We start from the raw sequence: 25537 nt of genomic DNA, 5'->3' as shown, positions 1-25537 counted from the left end.
TAGGTGCCGGTGCCAACGAGCCAACGCTCTATTTCTTCTCTCTCCCTTAGCTATAGGAGGTGGCCCATATAGAAATCTTCAGGAAAGGTACCTAGGACATTTGTCCTTCTTATTAAGAGATGCATTGTGAGAAAGTAAAGCTCTCAGGTCAAATGAAATACAAGAAACTCTTCTTGTAGGAAAAAAAAAAACCACAAACTGTTCTGGGTGTGCTCTCAGAAGCCTGGCCTCCATCATCAGGCAGCACCAAGTGTGATTGGCTACTTCCTCGGATCATCAGATAAGTATCACAGGTTAAACTTTGAAGGTCACGGACCACAATTTCCTGTCCCCAAAGCACTGAACAGAGCCTCGGCTCCTGATGCTGAGTGCTCCACCCTCAATACATTTTGTTCTGGGTGTTCAGGGAAGAGGGCAAGAATATTCCTCACCATGCATTCTAGTTCTGGGTCTCTGAATCTGGTGCTAGTACTTGGACGGCTGTGCCCTGCACAGCTACAGTGGTCTTTGCAGAGACTGATCAAAAGTCAACAGTTAGCCAGTTTAACACATGGGCAGGCTTTTGAGCAAACACAAATCTGAGTTTCTTCTATCAGACGCTGTGTGATAAAGGAGGAGACCTGGGGTGGCGTGAGTCATGGGGGACAGTTTAGTATTTTCTCAGTGCCTTCTCCTTATACATCGTAGTGTCTCCCAGAGTGTCAAGTGTGCCTACATCTCAGTATGCATCCTGAGAGTTCTGAGAAGAGAGAACCAACCTTGGGCTAAAGACATCATCTCATTGTAAACAGCTACTGGAATGACAGGGTTTGGTAAGTCCGAGAGATAGCGTTTGAAAGCATCTGCTAGAACGTGTACATCGATCACTTCCAAATCCACTGAAGCGGCATCTAGGAGAGAAACAATTTAAGAAATATTTGAGGCAGTCAGACTTCTGTTGGGCCAGTTTTCCAAGTGTGGGACTTAGATGAGACACAGGGAAGGGAGCAATGCGGGAAAACAGAAGCCATGGCATACTGACGACTGTTTCTCAAAGGGTCATTCCTGGATTTTGGACAGAACAGCTTTTCTTCATGGAGTTCTGTCTTGCACCCAGCCTTTAGCTATTATGCTAGTACCATATTTCTTGGGTGCTAAAACACCAAATAATAATAATAATAATAATAATACCAAATAATAATAACGCCACTGTTATTGATATGTTAATATCAATTACTGATATTATCTCCACTGATATGGTGGCATCCTCCCCATGCCTATGCTAAAAGTCAAAGCCCCAGTGTTGCATAAAGAGCAGTGTTTGGAGAGGGATCCTGTAAGGGGTGATTATGTGAAATGAGGTTGTTAGAGTAGACCCTAACTGGCATCATTATAAGAAAAGACAAAGTCACAGACACAGGGAGTGCATGAACAGAGAGGAAAGGCACACTGAGAGGCAGCGGTTAGAGAGCCAAGAAAAAAGGTTTCAATGGAAACCTTCATCATCTTAGATTTCCAGACTGCAAGGCTGTGTGAGAGATACAGTTTATTCACAGTTTTCTGGAGTGGTTCTGGTCTGTCTGAGGAGTCTCTGGCCTGGAAATGGCTAAACATACAATACGGCCAATGTCTCCTCAAGCCACAACAGGAAGATGAGAAGTCCCAGGTTTTCCCAAATCTTAACTGATAAATGCTGAATGAAATTTAACCCTAACAGAGTGATCAACTAGACATCTAGATACTAAACGCTTTTAGCAAACATTTTCCAGATTACCTATAGAACAATTTGAATAGTCTCAGAAAGGCAAACAATTTCCAGATTACCTATAGAACAATCTGAACAGTCTCAGAATGCCTCCCTAATGCTGTTACTATCTAACCCGGGAGCATCAAACTAGCCCTGAAGAAAGAGAAAAGGAACAAATTTCTCTAATAAATCCATCAGCTAGTTAGGAGGTCAACCCATTCAGCAAAGTGGTAACAGTAACCAAAAACACTTTTCTGCACATGTGAGGTATATGTAGCTCAGTCCTTGGGAAGAGAAAGGAAACGTGGCCAACAGAAAGCAGGGGCACCCCTCAAAGAGAGGCATTTGGCAATGCAAAGCAACGTGGGAAGGGTTATCTGGGGAACAGTGTGCTCAAAAGGAGGACCTGACATTATACACTCTTCTGTCTTCACTGAGGCACTAGGGGTTCTGCTGCCAAGGAGATATACGAAGCAAGATAATATAAAGATATTATGTAACCCAGGTTGTGGCTGGTTCAGGCAGTGTCTAGGAGATGAGACAATACCAGAGTCACTTTAAGATGTTTTTACATAAGGAGAAGACAGTATTTGGGCTATTCCCAAACTAAAGATGATAGTGTAAACCAAGCTCCTTAAACTTTCCTCATTCAATAAAAAACAAACAAATAAAAAAAAAAAAAGCCCAACCAATCAAACAAACAAAAAAAACAAAAAACTTTCCCATTCGTGATCTCTTTGTACCCAAGAAATTTTTATATGATCCAAGATAGTTCGGTATATAAAACAGGCACACAAAGCAATTTATGCTTTATGAAATTATAAGGCAGCTTATTTTACAAGGATTGCTAGGAACACACTAACTTTTGCCATTGATTAAAGGTAAAAGCTAATTTGCATACTAATGAGAGATTTCTGTGTTGATTCTTATACAAAAGTAAATCTTAGCTGAGTGTTTGATGCTTTAAGCTACAGAGTATCCTCAGTGCTTCTGGAGGTAATCAATGTTTGTTTAAAAACTGTTAATGCTGAGGTGTTGCTCTGTATAACTGCACGATGCAAAATGACGGAATTATATGAATATTCCAAATATTTCTGGAAATTCTTCCCTAAAGATTCCAACCCAATTTTTTTTTTAAACTTTTTTAGAAAGAAAACTCAAAAAACAATTTCTACAATCAAACACTGTTATATAATTCAATCCAAAGACATGCTAATATTTGTGTATGTGCATATAGGTGTATGTGTGTGTCTCTAAATGTATACAAACATCCTAAAGATATACATGTTGATGATTGTAGAAAAATTCACATCAAAGTCTTCTAAAGTTCGATCATACTGTTTCTACGGAGCAGGAATCTGTGTGTGTACATAACGCATAACATGCAATAGTGTAGAATCTGAGCTGAGGAGCATGTAGCCTGACAGCATAGACCGCACACACAGTGAAGAGTGTGAATGCTGTATGTTATTGTTGCCAACTTCTTTATGACCACCACATGAGGTTATCCATCCCTTTATGGAAAATGACCCACAAACTCAGAAGCTATGGGAATCTGGGCTGAGACTGAGGTACAAAAAAAAAGTCTTCAGGCACACTGTTCCATTAAACAAACCTTGTCCCACTAAGTAGCCAGATGTATGTGATCATGACACCACAGCCTAGTATAAATACACAAAGGCCAGGTCAAGAAATAACTGTAAAAGTTAGGACCTAAGAGGAAAACAGGCTGCACCACTGAAACATCCTAGAGAGCTAACCAGACAACACAGCACAACCTAACAAGTGTGCACAGGCCATACTGGGCCTTTGCAGAAGGAGTCTAGCCTGAAACTGAACAATTACTTGTGAAATTATATAATGCCAATTAAGATTATATGGGAATCTGTATAGAAACTCCAAAGAATATCTGAAATTTCTGCCTCCTCTAGACGCTGCCCTTGTATGCCTCATGGCATGTCTCTCTGCCTTGAAAAGGAGTATCTCTGAATTTTCTTATCACGGACAAAATACGCTGCACTGTTAGGAGACGTGTGTACACTGTCAAGGTGTTCCAGTCACACGTTCCTCTCTCAGGCATCATCCCCTCAGTGCTCCTTCCTGAGGGGCTGATGAACAGTGCCTTCCCCAGGACACCTGGGGAGCAGTCTGTATGTTTTATGTATGTCACATCACACTTAAGGAGCCTCAAGGACAGAGTGTGACTCTCCCCTCCTCTTCTGGCCTCAGGAGCTGTGGCAAATAGGTAAGGTCTGGAGCCCTTGGGGAGGTGCTCACTCCCAGGACCTTCTTAAGAACCTAGGGAGTTTGGTCCATGGAGTCTTCACAGTGTTTGAATGAAATCACACCACACAACAGGCGGTGGTGGCGCACGCCTTTAATCCCAGCACTTGGGATGCAGAGGCAGGCGGATTTCTGAGTTCGAGGCCAGCCTGGTCTACAGAGTAAGTTCCAGGACAGCCAGGGCTACAAAGAGAAACCCTGTCTCGAAAAAAAAACAAAACAAAAGAAAAAAAGAAATCACACCACACAAGTCTGGGGATAAACTCGCCATGTGTAAACATCCACAGGCGTTGACAATTGAGTACACTTGGTTTTATTTATTGTTTTCTTTGTGAAATGACTTCTCACGTGCCCTGGGGTTTCTGACTTGTGCAATATGTGACTCCTCTCCTGTATTAATACCACCAGGCAGCTCTTAGCTACAGCCAAGAGGTAGCAGTGGTCCCTCACTTCACTTTTCACCAAACTGACGGGTCACCAGTTTCTTCAATGCTTCACTACTCTCCTTCAGTGGGGAAGTCCCACCCCCAACCCCCAGTCAGCCACCAGTTGATCTCTATCTGGTTTAGTGGTTCCCAGGGCGTGGGGGTAGAGCAGGAAGAGTCTGGCACTATTTGGAGACCTTTCTTGACTGTTGTGACTGGGAGTGGATGCTACTGGCACCTGGTGGATAGAGGCTAGGGTTGTGGCTAATGCCCTGCAGTGAGGGTGACATTCCTCCACTCTTGATCAGTGGAACACAGCAAGAGTACCAGGTTGAGGAGGCCATACTAGGGTTAAGAGAAACCGAAAGGTGTCAGGAGAAAATTTAGATCATTAAAATTCAAGTAAGACAACAACAACAAAAAATTGTTTTAGGGTAAAATGAGGAAGGTGAGAGGAGGCAGCGACAATCATAATAATCTGGATCAAAATCACAGCTATGCCACCCTATCACCAAATCCAGTTAAAGGAATTTGCTTAATTTGGGCTTTTGCTGCTGGAGACTTAAGAGTCACCACCTGCAGCAGTAAGTCAACATGAAATGCTCTAAATGGACAAAAAAAGCAGGCTACTGCCCACCTCCGGCTGGCTGGCATGGCAAACTTACAAGGGTCTCTGAAAGCCAGCATTTGTCAGGTGAAACTGAGGCTTCCCATGGATCTGAAAAGTCTACGACCCGGAGACACTTTGGGCAGATGCGCTCTCAAGCTTGGGTAACGTTTGCTCTCTTTAGGCTAGGAAAGTGTACCAGTTTTCTAGATGTGGGTTTTGATGTCAATGGGGAAGGAAAGCTGTCTGTCAAAAATACATTACTGACGTGAGTAAATCTTGGTGGTTTGAGCCATCTCATGAGTAGTGTGAAAAAAAAAAAAAAAGAACTTTTTCCAAAGCTAATGTGGATCGTTTTGTATTGGTAACATTAAAACCATGACCACAACTTTCATAGTTTCATTATTTTCTGGTATCTTTACATTTCCTGTGACTTTTAACATGTGTTCAATCTCACCCCCTCCTTTTTGTAGCCAAAACATGTAATTGTTTCAATTGGCAGAGAACAAAAGTCAGCGTTTCCTTAACACCCTGGTAAGGCTGTGAGAAATATAGAAAACAGAAAAGCCTCTCATTCTTGACTTTGCTGCCCGTCAGCTTCCAGTGACCTGGTTGGTAAAAGCATGGGGCACACACAGGAGTGTGGAGGTTATGTTGCCCTGCGTGTGTGATCAGCTGAGCTCAAAGCACACAAGGGACAGGAGTTCAGATGCTTGCTTGGGTTTGCTTCAAGTGAAAGCACGCACTGATAAACATCTAGTCTCGCTCTTTCCTCTAAGAAACACCTTTTGTAGAAATTCCCTGTGTTGCCTAATCCCAGGGTTACCTTGTGAGGGTCACGTGGGAATGCCCACGGGAGCATAGTTTTGAAGGAACCTTGCCCAGAACAAGAACAGCAGCAAATGCAACTCTTTCATTTAAATAGACAAACTTGGGTAAGTGATGTGACGTAGAAAGCTACAAGAAAGAAACAGGAAGGGTCAGAACACTGTGAAGGGGTGAAGGGAGGGAGGGAGAGAGAGAGAGAGAGAGAGAGAGAGAGAGAGAGAGAGAGAGAGAGAGAGAGAGAAAGTTGGCATGAGAAAAAAACGCCTGCTGGGTTGTACTATTTTACCCTGTATGGAAAAGGAAAGAGAAGCCACCATTTGGCAGAATGGATTAGTGTCTCTTAAGTGATGGTGTCCTGGAGGAACTGGCTTGGCTGGTGCTGCTTCAGGAGACCAAATGTTCTATTTTTTTCCCAACTCCACATTCAATGACATCATGTTAGTCATCACTAAATCAATCACAGTGGGGATCTTACATCACAGAAGGGGCTAATACACTAACCTGGTAGTCACGCTAACCTGGTACTTTCTCTCTGCAGAGAGCAGGATTATCTTTACACTACAGAATAGAGCACCCGATGCCATGTTACTTAATGTGTACAGGGTGTGAAAAAGTAAGCCAGTGAGCAAGACAGCCAGCAAGCCAGGTGGGAGGGAAAGACAGAGAGAGTCAGGGAGGGGTAAGAGGACACCAGGAGATGTCCGTTAAATGACACAGACTTAGAATCTTTTTGGCTGACCCAAATGAAGGAGATGTGACTGACGAGCAAAGCTCAGGAACAGAGACATAGAATCAGGTAAATGCCAAAAAGACTTGTTTCTGCAATTCCTGCTCAACCCAGGGGCTTGTGTGTACGGAAATGGGTTTATAGAGTTTAGACTCCAACACCAACTCAGAAGCCCTATGGCAAAGGCATGCACTGCTAATGTAATGGGGTAGAAGGAATGCCTGCATGTGATTGGAGAATTCCTTTGAGATTTCCCAGTGCTCTATGAATGGGGGTGGGGTACATCATCAAAACTAGAAACTTTATCCTCACTTACGATAGTTTTGTGACACTCACCACAATCAAGAAGCTGTCTTAATTCTGCAGGGTTGCTGGAGCTCTGTGTTCTGTATAGAGTCGAACATTCCAGTCCTAGGACACAAAACAGATCGTGTATGCGAAACACAGCTCTCAGGAGAACCTGTGAGCCTGCTGCCAGAGGGACATTCCAATTTCCATCCGGTATCTAGTCTAGATGTGTATTAAATATTCTTGGAAGCCAACCTCAACAATTAATTTTATTTGGTATGTCAATAATTTTGGCAAATCCAGTGGACTATTAAAAATCAGGTTAATCATCTTTATTAAATTATGAAGAATCAAACAGCTCCCACATGGTAAGCACATATTGGATTTTGAGCAGAGGTTCTTAACCTGTAGATCACGACCCGTTTGGTGGCTGTTGGCTAAGACCATAGCAAAACACAGATATATATAATGTGATTTATAACACCGGCAAAACTACAGTCATGAAGAGGCAACAAAAATAATTTTATGGTTGGGGGGGGGTTTTACTACAACATGAGGAACTGTATTAAACGGTCTCAGCATTAGGAAGGTTGAGAACCACTCACTGACCTAGAGTTAAAAATTATCAGCCAAGATAATTTCTTCCTAGAGTACAACCTCTAGACACAGCAGTTAGTAGGACGGTCATATAACGAATGGCCCAGAGATACTTATAAATTACATCAGTCATGAAATAAAACTCATTATGAACTGACTTCCTCTAGCAGTCTGGTTACCTTTCTTCTCAATGGCTTCCAGGAGCTTTATAAGGAGAGGCGGGGCAACGTCAGGAGGGGCAAACTGCTCAGCCAAATCAGGAAAGGTCAACGCTGAAAGAGAGACATTCCCAACATTAGATTTCATGCAAGGCAGTCAAGCACATTCAACCACAATGAAGAATATTTAAATACAAGTAATTCAATTACTCCCAACCATAGGAAACTCAACTAAAGGGATTCCTACACCATGCTGCACACTGCTGGGGCCCCAGAGACATACCTGTTGCTTCCTTCCAGAGAGAGCTCTCTAAATGTCCATGAGAATCCCCAAATCCCCTAACAAAGGCTTCTGATGTTCTCCCCTCTAGGGCATCGTTTCTAGGACAGACTGCCCTATGTTAGGGCACCTCAGAGTACAGGTTGGGTCTAGGTGGAGGGGCTCCAGGCTAGACTGCAGTTTGCATGTTCAGGGAGAATAAAAAGATGCTTCTGCCCCATGCCCTGAACACAACCAGGGGAGTCCAGAAAATCTGAAACCAAGTCTGGCTTCTAGGTTAGTATGAAAGAACTGTTGCTCAGGTAGGTGGGACTAGATAAAATCTTGAGATAGTCCGTTACCATGGTACATAACTGATTATATATATATATATATATCTGAATCCCTAGTAGCTTACTAGTCTTTTGTACCCTTGCACCGAGTTCTAGCAATGTCCATGCACCACCGCAAGCCAACACCAATGATCACTGGCCACCTAACAACAAATTAAGCCCCTGTGTAACTGTTGTCAAAAACCTTTGCTTATACACACACACACCACGTGGGTAGGAAATAAGATACTTCAAAATTGGTTCTAAGATTCATTTCATATTATGTACATGGTGTATATGTACCACTTGTGTGCCTGGTACTTTTGAGGAAAGAAAATGCATTAGATTCCCTGGAACTGGAGGTACAGATGTCCGTGAGACACTATGTGGGTGCAGGGAACTAAACCTGGATCCTCTGTAAGAGCAACAAGTGCTCTTAACCATGACTGTGATACTTTCATAAACTGTGTCTTCATATGTCACGTGTACATTTTACCAATGGAAACAATACAAAACTATCTAATAGGATGACAATCTCAAATGACTCCCTCTGCCAACATTACAGTGATGACCATGTTCTTATTCAAAAAGTGGGTGGGGTGGGTGAAGTAAAAGTAGTTTTCAAAACTATGCCAGAAGAGGGAGCTAAACATTTCACCTTAAATTTCTCAAACTTCAAAATATAGGCTGTGAATCTTAATGACAACATCTCAGGAGTAACTTGTCTGTCATTAATGCATAAGTTCAGATATTTATAATTATCTAGAACAGACAGTTCATATACTCCTAGAAACACTAAATGGCCACAATTAAGTTTCAGTGAGGCTTCAGTGCTATAATAATATAAGACATATATGATATTAAGAAAAAATGTAACTAAACCCCTTGTAAGTACTAAGGATCGGGACTGATATTGGAGTGCAGGAAGGCAATCCAACACTTGGGAGGCTACAGCTGGAAGGTCACAAGGTAAGAGATAGCCTGGGCTATCTTTTAACAGCAAGGCCCTGGCTAGAAGAAAGCAAACATGCAAAACGCATACTCACTCACACACGTGTATACGCACACTCTCTCAAATACATGCATGTGCACACGCACACCACACACTTGCACACACAAAACACACAAACACACACACACACCAGCAGCAGCAAAGGGCAAACCATTTCATTTTCTCTGATAAACTATAAACCACTTCCCTTGGCTTCAGACTTTCAGCTCACAATAGTATCCTCTCCCACAAATACCTTCCCTTCTACATGGAACAAAATGAAGGTCATCCTGTCCATGAACATAAGGACAAGAAGAAAAACTGACAATAAGGAGAAGAGCTATCCATCAGGACTCAGTACAGGGTCTTCCTGCTAACAAGCCCCAAATACAAAGGCCCAAGGTTAAGTAGCAAAGACACATAGCCATACTGCACTCAACAGCTAATCCTCAAACCCTCTCCTGCTCCCTTCACATGTAACACAAGCATTTTTAATGGGGGGGGGGGGGGGGAAACCACTGGCACAGAGATCGGAATTGCTTAATAAAGTTTATCTCTTTCCAAAATCTTATCAACTCGATCATTTCCGCAGGCAAATATGAAAACTAAATTAAATGATAATTAAAAATTTCATGTGACTATTACTGAAATGTGCACCCAGTAGTTGCTAGTTGGGCAAGGGCTGCACATAGAGGAGGTCCCATCTCCCTCTACTTCAGCTGAAAAAAAAGAAAGAAAGAAAGAAAGAAAACCAATAACAAAAATCAATATCCTGAGCTACACAGTGCTTCTAATACCTATACTGCTGTTAGATGAAGTCTCTAAAAACCGCTGTGGTGACTACCAGATAGCTGTGAGAACACCTGCCTTTTCAAAGCGCTGTGCACAGAGAGGGGAGGAAGAGTTCTCCTTTTTGTGCCATATTGAGGGGATGCCCAGCTGAATTTTTTAATGCCGAAGAAGCTTGGTTGCGTTGCGCAAAGGCATGACTCATGACAGCTGATCGAGATTGTGCAATAGGAACTTGAAAGGGCAAACTTTACAAGGTAAGACAATGAAAACAACAACAATTCTAGGATGTCCTACGTTTTGGTATAAGGTCTCCCACTCAGCGTGCTTCCTCTCTGAAATATTCAGACTCAGATAACACAGCAGACATATGGAAGTTCCGATCACCGTCTGTAGACAACGGAATCATCACTGGAGTTCTAAACAGTACTCTAAAACAAGTGGTACTTTCCACAGCAATTCCAAACCCAACTATTCTCTAACTCCGTTAAATACATATGTAAGACCTATATTTCTGTCAGTAGACTTCATTGTAAGAGACTCCAGCGGGAAGTAGCTGGGAATGACTAACAGGTTAGCTGTTCCCTGATTAGTCCATGATGAAGCACCAAAGTCTGATAAACCATAACGGTGCCAAAAACTATTAAAAACCAAACCAAAACAAACAAACTACAGAATATACAGGTTGGGGCTGTCAAAAAAAAAAAAAACCCAAATCAGCAGCATGACCATCTCCATTTTACATATACATTCCATTCGATGCAATTTTCCAGATATTCTGGATCGGAATCAGAAGGCACGTCGGGTCGGAAGCTTGCCATCCTGCACTGTCTAAGGCCTGCAGAACCACAATCATTTGTAAGCTTCTTCTGGAAGTGTCTGTAGATTTCCTGACACACCCAAGCCCAGTTTCTTACTTAGCCAAGACATTTTTCATCAGAAAAAGTCAATGTTGTGCAAGGAAAAAAGAAAACAAAGAAAGAACAGTTGAAAGGTCTGAGAGGAGTGAGTCTAAACCATGTATAATTACTAAGGCAGACTAGGCTAGCCTTGCACACTTACAAGAACTCCGATGAACCAAGAGCCCCGGGTCATAGAAGAAATTACTCACACTACATTGGAGGCTGCATTTTCTGTTTGCTCTTTCTGCAGGCCCTGGTGACAGCCAATCACAGAACAGAAGGGAACCTCTCTCCAAACTGAAGGCCTTCCCAAACTACTAAAGCGGGCAAGCCTCAACACTCCTGGGCAGCAGCGGTGTGTGGGAGATAGAAACATTATGTGTTCTAAGTGGTGCCAACGCTACCAAGTGCAATATGAAACCAACACACAGCTGCAGCTTTTGGAGGCGTTCTCCATTTAAAAAAAAATAAAAAGAAAAGAAAAAAGACATTTTAAGTTAGTGCCTGGCAGGAGCGAGTGGAAAGTTTAAGCGGAAACATCAAAACGCAGAGACTGCCCAAGCCAAGTACTTCATTCCTAATGGAAGCGGCTTGGAAGTGTGTGAAAAACTGCTCGTTCCCACTCAAAATGTAACATGGAATCCACAGGAAAGAAAGGAGATATGCAAATGGGGATCGATATTAAATCAAGATGTTAAACTGTCCACCAACTTGCTGAATCTAAGCTTTATTTCTGTCTGAACCAATCTTCTCTAGTGACTTCAAAAGAAAGAAAAAATAGTGGACACAAATCAAAGCAACCCCAATTCTTTTCTTAAACAAACGCTGTAAGCACGTTCATACTGTCTACCTATAACAGCTAATACCCTGGACTTCAAACTTCTTAAGCTTTGTGGGCTGCAAGCCACATCAAAAGCTGGTGTGCTCTTTGGGCAAGAGAGTAAGACAGAAAATCAAAAAACAAAGTGAAAAAATAAGCCACGGGTTTGTTAATTTTGGTACACATTGGTTTCATCAGTGCTGCTGACATGATTAAAAGCACAAAGAGACGTGGGTTTCCATCCTTGGGGTACCACTTAATGACAGTAATCTTGGACAAGTTAATTGACTTAGACCTGAGTTTTTTCATCTGTAAAATGGGAGTAATTATATGAGTTATAAGGATTAGTGAGCAATAGATTCTCAGTGGACAAAGTGCCCAGGGTGTAGAAAGACAATCATTTGTATCAGAAGGATTAATAGATTTAAAAGGTTTCATTTTTACATGTATTAATGTCTGTCTGCATGTCTGTACATGGACCACATGTGTGCCAGGTGCCCATGGAGGCCAGAAGAGGGTATTGAACCCACTCAAACTATAGTTATTGATAGATATAAGCTGTCATGTGGGTGCTGGGAACTGAACCTGGGTCCTCTGCAAGAGCAGCCAGTGCTCTTAACTACTAAGCAATCCTCCCGACCCCATTAAGAGATTTTTGAATATTCATTCATGATGACAAAATTTAAGAGCAGGCTATCTATAATATTAGGTCAGTTGTCTTAGTACTTCTCAAAGGAGGGGATCTCAGAGAGCATCTGACTCCGTAGATATTAATGTCTTGCCTCTCACTCTATAATTAACGCTCAGTATCTTCTCAGAAGTAAACTCAAATAATGTACCATTTTGAACTTATTATGTTTTCTCCCAGTAAGGACCATAACGCTAATCTGCTTAAGTTATTTTGACTTCAGTTCTCTGAATCTGAAGGAAAAACTAAGTTGGAATGACTGTGTAATAAATTCTACTAAGCTTTTGGTTTTGCTTTGGAGAGTGCAGGACGGGCACTGAAAACAGGGAGCTGATGTGAAAGGAAATCTTCAGACTTAGCCACACTGTTTTCTGAGGTAACTAGTAACGGACATTTTCAAAATGGCTAACAGATTTGAACTGAAGCCTGTAGATCTCCTATACTCCTTAGTTCTGAACATCTCCAAGTTCATCCCCCGCCTCATCTTTGTTGTTCCACACATCAGAGAAGAATGGGAGACTCTGCCCACTTTGTCTTATTTCTAGACTGGCTTCTAGGTTGGCCTCAGAAACAAACAAACAGCAGGCAGAAGTCTTAGGAAGTATAAGCTTTGCCTCTGACGGTCTCCACTAAAGCCATAAAGTGACTTCAGAATACGGAATGCAACGTTACACTTAATCCTTGACAGACAAGCTAATTAATTGTGATCTTTATCACATAAATTGGAATCTGATGTAAAGATGACAGCTTACAGTGCACAGCAAATTAAAATGCTGAGCAGGATGTAAATAGGAAAGAAAGTGAGCCCCTCCCCCCACCCTCCCCATTTCCTACCAAGAAAATAATTTACAGTTGAGTCCAAGGAATTTCAAAGGCCCGTGGTTTATAAGGAAGTTGGTCTTTGGTCCGTTGGCTTAGAAAGACTTCATTTGAAGCATGACTCAGATGACCCATAAAAGCAAGAATGGGGAGGTAGGGATGGGGAGAGAGACGGAAAAAAAAAAAAAGCCGCATTTCACACGTGGTGGTGGGCACTTGGCTCTTTGTTGAATTCTTGAAGGAAGGACAACGGTTAATGACACCAGCTAGGGGCCATGTGTTAGTATTCTGTCTAAACTCCACCTCCACAGTTACCTGGCAACAGCCAGGTATGCTCCTCCCCACAGTTACCTGGCAACTGCCAGGTAGGCCTGATCCACTATAAAAGGGGCTGCTTGCCCCCTCCTCACTCTCTTACTCTCTTACCCTCTTGCCTCTTTGTCCCCTCCCCGCTTCTTCCTCTCTCTCCATGTGGTCATGGCCAGCCTCTACCTCTCTACTTCTCTGCCTCTACTACCCTCCTGGCTCCCCTCCCCATGCCCTCAATAAACTCTATTCTATACTATACCTGTGTGTGACTGGTCCCTCACGGGAAGAGATGCCTCTACATGGGCCCACTGAGACATCCCCTTCCCCATACCCCTCCACACACCCACAGAACACACTCTCTTTATCTTTTTATAAACACTTCACCATGTACCCACACCATTTAACATGTACGCTCTTATGTTTTTTCATGCCAGTTCAAAGATGTCTAGTCTTTATTATTCTTGATTTAAAGACAAAGAAACAGATGTTGAGAAATTAAGTCATTTGGTCCATGTCATAAGCTCCTAAGTCGTGTGCACGTGCATGTGCATGTGCTTAGCATGGGCCAGTTTTCTCTGCACCAGTCCCTGGCTTGGAAAAGAAACCTATGATGTTTCCCAAAATTTCAAGGTTCCCAAATTTCAGTGGTAACTGCATTTAACAGTGTCCACGTGACACAGAAGACATGTGATCCTCAATCCCATCAGGCCACAGCCATAATATGTACTGGTGGGTTCAAGGAAAGCCGCCTCGACAGTTGCATCCTCTTATGTATATCCTTCCGCAAGTTAGACAGTAGATGTAGTCTCTATTCTCACACTATTTTGTTGTAATCAACATCACACACTGGAGCAATGGGCACCTCTGTTCATAGCAGATGGAAGTAGGGGCACCTTGCAGAACTAGGCGAGGGAGAGCTGACAGCAATGCTCACATCTCTCCCATATACATCTGATACTAAACCTCACCATCAAACTTATAAAACGTGCTACAAATGCTACAATGAAGCCAGGTCATAAGGTGGAATTTGAGAAGTCCCAAATGCAATTAGAGGAAATGAAAGGGATTGGAAAGTTACCAAGGCGACACCAGAGGCCAGAAAGATGTCTGATCTAGGCTGGCAACCCACTGACCAGGCAGAAACAAATGCTGGCCAACGGAGGACAGAGCTTGAGAAGGAGAAACTGCCAAAGCACCAAACTGGTTCAGCTGAACAAGGCTGAGAGAGTTTTAAGAAAGGCTGGATGGAAATCAGAGGCAATAAAGAACCACCAAACCCCATCCTAGTCAGCCCAGGGAGCCAGGGCTTTTCTCTGACATTTAAAAACAAACTGAAAACGTGAATGCCTGTCTATATTCCACCTAGACCCTACAATTAATATTTTGCCATAAATGTTGTCTGTAATTATTTTTTGGTACATTGCAAGGTAAAGGATGTGAATTAGTCGCCATGGACTGTATTGTGTTCCCCATAATTCATATGTTGACGCCCTTTGAGGCACCACCTTTGTACCCAAAGCAATGATGCTCAAGAGATAGCCTCTGGAAGATTATTGAGTTTAAATGAAGTGTGCGTGGGGTGAGGGAAGGGTGGTCCTTCACAATGAGATCAGTGTATTCACCCTTTCCTTCCATGGAAGGAGGCTATGTGCAAGCTAGGAAGAGCCCCTTGCCAGGTCCTTACCAAGTTACCAGATTTTACTAAGGTTCTCTGGTAACCTGAGCTCATGTATCAGCAACCACACCTAAAGTGACAAAACTACCTTTGTCTAGGGCAAGTCAGTAGCCAACTCTTTAAGCATTTCTGCTGTATGAGATTTCTCGAACATATCAACAATCCCAATTGAGCAAGTGATACCCAGGCTACAAGACCTCAGACCACGGCTTTTAAGATGAGTGTTCCAGCTGTAGAGGGGAAAGGACGACAGGAGCCAGAATACTGACAACTGTTGCCTCTATGTGCTTGGTTTCACAGGTTGGTTTTACGATGGCACTCAGCAGAGCACCTCAACTTGTGTTGGGCAGATGGTGCTAGGCAGAGGTCTCCCTGTCTCAGTGATTAGGTCTGACATCCTACCTAAATGGCATATCCACAGATATTAGAGGCAGAGAGCCTTGTTGTTTGGTGCATCTGTGACATTATGTGAGGATGACGAGAGTTACAACTTGACTGAGGTCTCAAGGTAAGTTCCGGCCAAGGGCAAGACTCCTTCATTTTGATGTGTGGTTAGGAGAGACTGTGGAAATGGGGCACTGAAGAAGCAGTGGAGGCCAGTTACCACGACTGCAGGTGAGAAGTCTTTTGACTTTCACTTTTAGAACCCAAAGAACCTTGGGAGGCTCTATAATTGTCCCCATTTTATAGATGAGGAAAGGAAGATTTAAAATGGTGAAGTGATTTATTTGCCCAAAGTCAGTACAGCAGTTAAGTGGCAAACTGATTTGAATGAATCCAGCTTGCTTTCTTGGGAGGCCCACTTGATGCATTCTGGACGTTACCCAGGTGAGAGCAGAGGCTGCAAAAAGCTTTGCATGCGATTGATATAAATGATCCTGGCAACGTGTACGGGCCTTGGTGACAAGAAGCATGTTTGTTCAAATCGGGCTTGGATTGGTGGGCCACTTCTCACCATCGCCTCTCCTTTATCAGGCCTGAGCCCCGGCCAGCCCACTCAGCCAGGCTAAATATTTTTGGGACAGCATTTATTAAATATTTTTCTCATAAGGCTAAACTAAGCACATTCCTCCTCAGGAATGTCACTGGGTTTATTCAGCTAAAAATAACTGGTTAACTTATCATATTTGGCAAAATCTGAAGGGTTCTTTGTGAGTCATAGGTAGAGGAAACGTCCAGCAAAGGGTATGGTGACCGGGGACCGGAGAGATGGCCGGGTGGTTGTGAGCATTAGCTGTTCTTCCAAAGGACTCAGGTTCAATTGCTAGTACCAGCACAGCAGACCGCAATGGCTGTAACTCCAGACGCAACAGCTCCAGGGACTTCTCACTTCTAAGGCAGTACATGCATGTGGCACCCAGACAAAACACCCATACGTGTAAAAATAAATAATAAAAACAAAATATATAGTGACTAGAATATCAGAGGAGGAAGAACAAGAGAAAGATAAATTGCATATGGATTGGGCAAGAAAGATGAATGACTCAAAAATATTGAATGAAAAATTCCCGATAAAATGGGAGAAACACATGAGAGTTTGTAACAGTCAGAGTTCATTAACAAAACCCTTAAAAAAAAAAAAAAAAGAATCACAGGCAGAAAGTTATGCTACCTCCACAGAATACAGGAAACGATCTAGAGATAAAAGTAACCCCAGCCTTAATGGCGTGAAGGATCACGGTCTGAAAGAAATCAAGCAAGCAGTATGTCTTTACTACTTCTGTTCTGGGCAATTAATTCTGGTGGGCTAACATATTTTCCTCTATCAAAAGACACCATGTTCATCAAATAAATGAACACAAACTTACCACCCACCTCTTCATTAAAGAAGTGACCATGGCTTTAAGAATGTTAAATGTGCCCGTTGAAGCCAGATGGACTGTGTCAGTACAGTCTCCTAAAAACACCTCAGCTGGAAACAGGGCTAAGCTATGGCGTCATTTGTGTCAGGCTAGTCTTTTTTTTTTTTTTTTTTTTTTTTTTTCTTTTTTCTTCCTTAACTGCAATACCAGGAAGTGCTGCAGAAAGAACTGTAGCAAAATATTAAATATATATTGATTGCATCTGACCTTGTTCCGCCAAAGATTCTCAGAACAAGCTAACCATCAGGGAGATGACATCTGTGGAGTGCGCATGTCTTACTAACTGCTTAAAGGTCTGTGGGGGTGAAGCGGGCAACTCAATAGAAGAGAGAACTGCTGAATGAAAAGGAGTAAACTATGCCGGCCACCCAGGTGGGAGGCAGCCAGTGAGGCTTTTTAATCAACACCTTAGCTCCTAGTGGAAGCTCGGCGTCCTGCAGACAGGACGCAGCTGAAACTTCCGGGCTGCAAAGTGGAAATGGTGGGAAAATGCTGATTTTCTATAAATGGAAATACCTGAGATGTTGTTAATGAAAAAGTACCAGTGACTCAGTCTGGAGGAGTGCAGGCGGAGGGGAAGGCAAAGCCCTCGCTGCGGGGTGTTTGCTTCGGCCATTAGCATCTCAGAGAGGACCCTTTCTGTGCTCCCCTCCCCCCTCGCCCCTCTCTTAGCCACCACTTCTTTGTAGGGCTCAACAGGAAGTGAGAGCACCTTCACCACGGGAAGGAGTACATTTTGTTCTATCAGATTAGCCCCAGTAACTTTATGAATTATGAGCTGTCAACTCCTTTTTCAACTGCTATAGAATATGCTTCTTAGAAATTGTAGCTATAAATAAAACAACAGATGTTTTCAATTGGCTCCAATAGTGCTGGGGGGGGGGGGGGGAGAAGTTAAAAGAAACCATCTCGAGACTGCATTAGGGCTCCACCTGTTGGTCGCTTTTGCAACAGCCACTTTTGCAACTGAGGCCACTTAGGGAAAACCAGAAAGGGGTTAAAAACCAGCTGTGGCCTCTCTGTGAGTTTTATGTTAAATATGATTAGATCCTCTTTTAGGTACAACTGTCACTATATCTAGAAAAGAAAAAAAAATCCAAAAGGTGAAGAACGTGCTTGATTTGTTTCTCTATGGGCAGTGAGAGTCAGGTTCATCAAATAAATGGTTGGACTGAACATCCAGTATCTCTCTCTGGATCCTTGTTGTGCATCTGAGTAATGATCAAAGATTAATATGATTAATAAGACCTGCCACAGTTCTTAAACTCTGGACTGGGGGGAGGAAACATACACAAATACAAAAAGTATTAAATTTACACGTTTCAGGTGGATTAAAAATGTGTTCTCAGCTGCCACGCTACTGAGACTATGGCAATAATCTGCAATGCCCGAAGGGACAGCTGGCATCAGCAACATGCACAGGTTACTTCAAATGTGTGTGCAAAACACTAGAAAGTGAGAGGGTAGTAGCAGTCACTGACACATCATCTGGTTACAATGACCCATTGTAGGTTCCTTCTGAACCTAAGGTGTGGGGCTTAAAGCAGGCTTTGCAAATTAAGTATTAATTTCACTCTGCTAGAATAAAGAGACTGAAGAGCTCGGCGACCTCCAAACATGGACCTCACGGAAGACAACACGGCACGTGGTCTCAAGTGACTCTCAAAGCAGGGACAGCTACAAATCAGAGACTGTGACTGCAGGAGCTTCTGTGTGTGCCGAGGTAGGGGAAGGAAGATTGTGGAACTCAGAGTAGCATGAAGCCAGTTAGTGAGGGAGGAAAGGGGACAGGAGAAACCACATTCAGGCGACTTCCAGGAGCTGTGACAGCAGCTGGGGAAAGAGCAACAGTCTCCTTTGGGACAGATTCAGAGGATGGGGTGTGAGTACCAAGCTCCCAACCCCTATCTGCCCATGAGTGCTTGGCACAGCATAGGTTAAGGCTCCAGGAGCGCTTCTCTTTCTAGTCCTCACTCTTCTATGCTTCTGAGTCATCTGTCGAGGTAACCTCCTTTGATGGTTTTGGATTTCTGAGCAATGCATGAACAGCAGTATAGGGCTCTGAGAGAAAGGGTAGGAAGGACACATCTGCCGGTGAACTACTGCAGTCAGTCAGTGACAGGACTCTGAGGAGCCTGCTCTTCTCGCTCCAGGGCTAAGTTTATTCATTCCTCTGGGGGAACTTAACAATTCAGACATTTAATTCTTCAGAAAACTGTATATTCTTTAAAATGTGGTCATGGAAAATAACCCCAAACCACACACGAGATCAGAAACAATTCACTAAGCTCAGAGCCACTGAACTGTGGGTACAGAGATGACAGTCATCATCATGGCCGGCATGACGATGCTCACGTTCTTGACTTGAATGGTTATACTTAAATTTCCAAATACAATTGTCTATAACACCATGCATGAGGAGGGCTCTCATCATCCCAACTTTATGAGAAGGTGGGCAGACGGGTGACCCAGATAAGTTGAAGAATTTGTTCAGTCTCACACAACTGAACCAGCCAGAGCCAGCATTCAATTCAAGGGACTCCCCATGTACTAAGTACTTCAAAAATGGACTGCCCAGAGCCAGATGGCAACATTAGAAATGGTTCTGTGAATAGAGAACAGACTCAGGGAGTGAGAACTCTCCTTGGCTGGTCTAGCTTTACAGAACATATTCTTTTCCTAAGAGAGCCCACCTACTGCAGGGCACTATCTGATTGCTAGCTACTCAATGGGACCAGGCCCCACCATGGCGACACACACTCTTCCTCACTCTTAAAAATCACAAGAGGGTTTTCGAGAACAGCTCGGGAACAGTTCTATCCTTTCCCAACTGACCATTCACTTTGGAAGGGAAAAGGCCAGATCTAAGATGAAATCACAGAGAATACATGACACAGCCACCATGTGGACTTCAGACCAGGACAGAAAGGAGTCACAGGGCCCTGCAACCCAGGCTCTGAATAGAAACAGGTGTGGAATCAAGTTTTCTGACATTAACTCTTTACTTATTCTTTAAAATGTAAACTGTGACCACCCTAACATACAACATAAAATGAATTAACCAAAAATTCTATAGTCATTCCTGTCCCAGTCACACCTGGAACAATGTCAACTGAACCATATATAGAGCATAGAGCAAGGACCTGCCAGCAACTCAATGTGACACGAGGCTGGTGGACTTAGGACTGGACAGCAATGGTCTTTCAAAGAGTCTTCCATCTTCCTCGATGTGGCTTTGATCAACCAGTGGGATGTATTTATTTCAAAATAAAAACTATTAAGACAAACGAACGAACAAACAATACTATAGTGGTCCAACAGGGTCAAACAAGTATGCACTTTTACTGGGGGTATGTAACTACTCAAGATGGCTCAGCCCTCCTGGGAAGGCATTTGGACTGAGCTGAGTGGAGCTGGGAACACTCAAAACATTTGATACAAGCAAAAAACCTGCTGGGAGACTATACCAGCTATCCCAGAGTTTGTCATGGTGTCCAGCATGAGATCAGGACATGAGCTGGGCTCTCCTGAAACGGTGTGATTAATAAAGTTCTTGCATCTGATGCTTCTCCATCTGTTCCTGGCTTCCCTTGAAACGAACAGGAAGTTTGACTGTGTGCCTCCTGTTTCAAGCCCGTCATCTGCTAACTGCAGATGACAGAAGGTTCAATTACCAGGACAAGGCTGGCATCACTTAGCCATTCAGTCAGAAAGCCCAAGGCCTGCTCAGGTTCACATCTGGACAATATGAGCAGCAATAATTTCATTTATAAAATTAGGAGTCATTAACATGTCCCATATTGGCTGAAAGACAAATGAACAGAAGTTACAATATAAAAAGGGGTGGAGGTAGAAATATCTACCAATATTAGAGGCAGAGGCAGGCTCCTTAGAGAGCTGGGTTTCTTCTTGATAAGATGATCCGACTGTATACATTTTTATAGCACAGTTGCCATCAATTCAGTATTTATAGAGCATTTAGATTAACGACCTAATTCTTATGGAGACATGGAACTATTTTTCAAGGGTGGTGGTTACAGTCTTAAGTCTGAGCTACACACTCCTGTTAAGAATGGTGACAGAGAACAGCTGAGCCTTACGCTCAGTTTTCTTGCTGCACGAGTGGCAGTGCTGCCTGGTGCTTAGTCCTAAAACCTGACTCTTCTAAGTATGTGGCCCAAGAAGCTTCAACCCAGCACCCAACACTTCTTAAAAAAAAAAAAAAAAGAGAGAGATGTTTTATAATTCAAATAGCCATTAATAGTTTGGGCCCAGAAGAGAGATTTCTTTAAACAAGTGACTAGCTTTTGTTCTTTTTCATTGCAAGGCGTTGGAGGTGGGGTAGGGGGCAGACAGCAGAAACTAGAGTTGTAGACAGTTTCCATCTTGGACCACATATTCTAAATTACCAAACCCCACCAAATTAAAAAGGAAAAAAAAAAGATGATTTGGGAAAAGCAGCAAGAGAACAGGAAAGTTATGTTTTCCACAGGGGAATCTCCCTTGGAAATGTCACTTCCTGGGTAACAGATGCCGCATGCAATGAACGCCTGAATACGCAGCTAACACAGAACAGGGACCAGATATTTATTAGGCATGGAGTCTCCCTCAGAAATGACAGTTCTGGTTTAAAAAAAAATAAACTATACAATAAATGATTGGTTGGAAATGTTAATGTACTCTGGAAAAATTATCTGACAAAGGAAGAATATATTTTTGCAAGCAACATATATATAAAAGCATCAGCAAAAAGGTAATGCGTTCAGAGTGGTTTACACCCTGTACATGAATGTTCCAACTGGATGCCATGACTGCATGAAGCCAAGGGGTCAAGTTCCTGGTCATTCCATCATGTCAGCCATCTTTTTGTTAGACGGAAAGAGTAAAGTTTAAGGGAACGTTCCTGGGTCCACCTGTCTGTATTTCTCTAAGGTCCCAATTCTGTTACTTGCTTCTTTAACTCAAGATGCTAAAGGGAGGTTAGGAAAAACCGAGATGTGGTAGTGATCTGGGCCTGCTCCCACCTTGGTCCAGACTACACATCATCCCGGCTTCCTATGGCACCTAGCATAGCAATGTCCAAGAAGCCTCTATGAAGTACTTCTGACCTCTCCCTACAGTGGCCATTCCTGATGATGCTCTGATACTGCAAGATAGGTCCCAACAGACCACCTCCCCTGAGATCTGCAGTCACTAAGCACAAATAGTGAATGCACTTCGATCCAATAAGGCCTTGCTGGGAAGCTGCTTGTTGAACAGCTGCCCTTACTTTCCTAACCCCTTTTCTTAACTTGCCAATGTTTTCCTTCCTCCCTCCCCCCTTCCCCACCTTCCCCCCACCTCTCTCATTGAGCATCCTCCCCAGTCCAAGGCTTCAGGCACTCTGTCTTTGCTCACACAAAAAGTCACCCTCTTCAACTCACTAAAAGAAAAATCCATTATACTAATACAGGAAACACGATATGGAAATGACCCAGGACAACAAGACATGGTCAATTTTCATAGAGCATCAAGCCAAATTCTTCTCATTGCAAAGATGTGAAGGATAGTCTTTCCTGAAAACAACTGCTCACCGATAGGAATCTTGGGACAGTCTACTTAAGATTATCAACATGCTCCACACAACCATGGGTTTGTGGAGATCAAGATAAACAACCTTACTCACTTGACCTGAATCAAATACAATAAGCAAACCATAAATTGATGTAGAATGTAAAACGTTACAAAATATTTTTATATACAGTGTTTAAAGTAAAAATAAAAAACCAAATTCTAATAAGTACAAACTGTTTCTATTGCAGACTAGGGACACATCAGTCACTTTGAACTGTGCTATTTTGAATCAACATATATTCATTTTTTAAAACTTCTATGAGTCTCTCCCCTACAGTATCCATGAATGACTATAGGATTTGGTGTTGCAGGGAGTTCTGGATCCTTGCTTTTGCTGACTGCTTCACTGTCATCCTGACTTCCTCCCTTTAGAGGGAGCACAGTGGGGCCTGAGTAAACCTGGGAAGCTCAAAGCATGCTGTGCTAACAGCAAGGCTGAGATGAAAATATAGTTCTCTTCCGGCAGACTTTCGAGTGTTCGAGGTCCTCAACCTCATCAGTAGTCATGGCCTCATGTTCCTCAAGGATTATTTTGCAGGGCAGAGTTCCATTAACCAGAGTCTCTTGGTCCATGAGGGTCACAAAGCAGTAGCTAACAAGTGATTTTGCTATTGCTGAAGCAGAGGAGCTGCACTGGAGGCTGACCCTGGTCATCAAATAGTTCCAATACTGCTGGTCAAGAATGGACACCACCAAGTCTTTGGGAAGGCCCCGACTTTGGTGTTTATTACTGAACACATTAAACTGCCCTTTTTCTTTGCAAGTGAGTTTTCCACATGTGTGGCACTGGATGATCTTTGACAACCTATTCTTGTAGACTGAAAAGAGTCCACAAAAAAGCAGGGATTGATGCTTCCCTGGTAATTTTAGAAAATCAGACAGTGTTAAATTTCATCATCTGTTTAGAAATCTCAGAAGCTCCAAAAGGCTATGTAACAGCCCAATAGCTAAAAGTGTTCCAGACCCTTCTAGATTTATTCCCCTCAAAGGCTCACTCCCCAGAAATGCTGCCTCAGGGCCACATCGAATCCATCCCTGGAGTCAGGGCCTGACTTGTGTCAACTGGGGACACAGGCAAGAGAGGGCCTTGGAGGTTACCCAGTGGAAAATTTAGGAATAGGACTCCAGAACCTCAGGAAACTCAGATTTAATTTAAGATACTGCTTTGTTTGCCTCGTGGAACAAGAAAAAAAAGCAAGAGGCAACTGCACCTCCATATTCCATAAGATTTAAGACTTAAAAAAACAAAACAACACACAGTTATGGGTCTAAAAATGCTTAAATGTTTCCAAAGGTGTCATCTCTTGAATTTCAGTAAAACCTAAGTTACAACTGGAAACCAAGACACTTCTCAGTCCGTTCTACCCAAGAGTAAGCATGATTTACATATTTAACTGCTATTTCTATAGGCCTAGCCTTAGGATCTTGAATGAAATTTTCACTAAATGTTAAATATTAAATAGCCTTTGGACTGAAAACACCTTGATGATGTCTCAACCTCTTGGGGAAGAACCCAGCATCCTATGTCATATCCTCCTCCTCCTTGGATTTTATTTTTTCTTTTAGAAGGAAAGTGTAGGTGGGGAAGGATAGCCCATAAAGTCCTTTTCCAATCGAGATCCATGACTCAAAATTCTTTTCAAGTAAACTTTCAGTTTTCTATTCTAACCGATAGGAGACGACAGCAGATGAGGAAGCAACCACACAGAGCAAAAACCACCTACAAAGTTTACATAGGGAAGAACGACTGCTTCGTGGGGATCTCTCCTAGCTGAGTTTATTCGGGTAGCTGTACCAGGTAACTAGGGACCTCACAGGAGTCCCCAGAAGTTTACTCTGACACTGAGTGTTATTAATTTATATCTCTTTCAAAAGTACACAATCCTATTTACTGACCACACTGATGACCAGATGGCCAACATTTAAGCATCTCTTGAGATCCTGGAAACATGACTGAGAAGAATATTTGCTACACAAGCAACAGGACCCAAGTTTGCATCCCCAACACCCACATTTAAAAGCCTGGAAGAACCTGTCTGTAATCCCGGTGCTTGCAAGGCAGATGGATCCTTGGAGTTAACTGGCCAGCTAGCCTAGCCACATCAGTGAGCTCCAGCTAAAGAGAGTTTCTGTCACAAAAATCTAGGGTAGTGGGACTGGAGAGTAGACAGTGGCTGACAACACTGGCTGCACTTGAAGAGAATGAGGGTACAGTTCCCAGCACACACATGCCAACTAACAACTACCTTTAACACCAGTTCTTGGGGATCAAAGACCTTCTTCTGGCCTCCGCAGGCACCAGGAATGCATATCATATGTATAAATACATGCAGGCAAACACTATGATATTACATATTATAAATATTAGCGTGTGTGTGTGTGTGTGTGTGTGTGTGTGTAGAAAGTGACTGAAAAAGACACTTTGCATTGACTTCTGGCCTCAACACACACAGACCTGCATAAATATGTGCATATACATGAAACACATATGTACAGATACACCACACACAATGTAAAATCAAAACAAAGTTTATAAAAGTGTGAAACCTAATGTTGTGATCCATAGGGTTAGGGAACGCTACTCTCCTAGAGTGGCCATAGGCAGACTTAGATGTTTCTGTTTCAGCCGTTTTTCCTGCCGAGGAGATGCCCCACCTGCTTGATCAACTGTTGAGAGACTATGAATCCACTGAGGTAGGCAAGATGCATGTGTTCCATTTACCATAAAGGACTCCAGTAAGGCGAGCCAAGCGTGTGCACCAGATTCCAACAGCTCTGCTCATGATACGTACTTGCAAACACATCTAAAAGCCCCAGCTGCTTCTAATGAATTGCACAT

General features: G+C 42.9%; 1 protein-coding gene across 2 annotated transcripts in view; it reads right to left on the bottom strand.

Moving 5' to 3' along the window:
- The window catches only part of Pik3r1 (phosphoinositide-3-kinase regulatory subunit 1), an 83882-nt gene that overhangs the window by 20824 nt on the left and 37521 nt on the right, over window positions 1-25537 (bottom strand). For both annotated transcript variants that reach the window (XM_034523312.2, XM_076916274.1), the window contains 3 exons: window positions 7661-7753; window positions 6933-7007; window positions 759-890 (listed from right to left, as the gene is read on the bottom strand). In XM_034523312.2, coding sequence (XP_034379203.1) covers window positions 759-890; window positions 6933-7007; window positions 7661-7753 — 300 coding nt within the window. The remainder of the gene's footprint in view (window positions 1-758; window positions 891-6932; window positions 7008-7660; window positions 7754-25537) is intronic.

This window comes from Arvicanthis niloticus, chromosome 19 (genome assembly GCF_011762505.2).
Source record: "Arvicanthis niloticus isolate mArvNil1 chromosome 19, mArvNil1.pat.X, whole genome shotgun sequence".
NCBI lineage: Eukaryota > Metazoa > Chordata > Mammalia > Rodentia > Muridae > Arvicanthis > Arvicanthis niloticus.
This window is presented reverse-complemented; position numbering and strand designations above follow the sequence as displayed.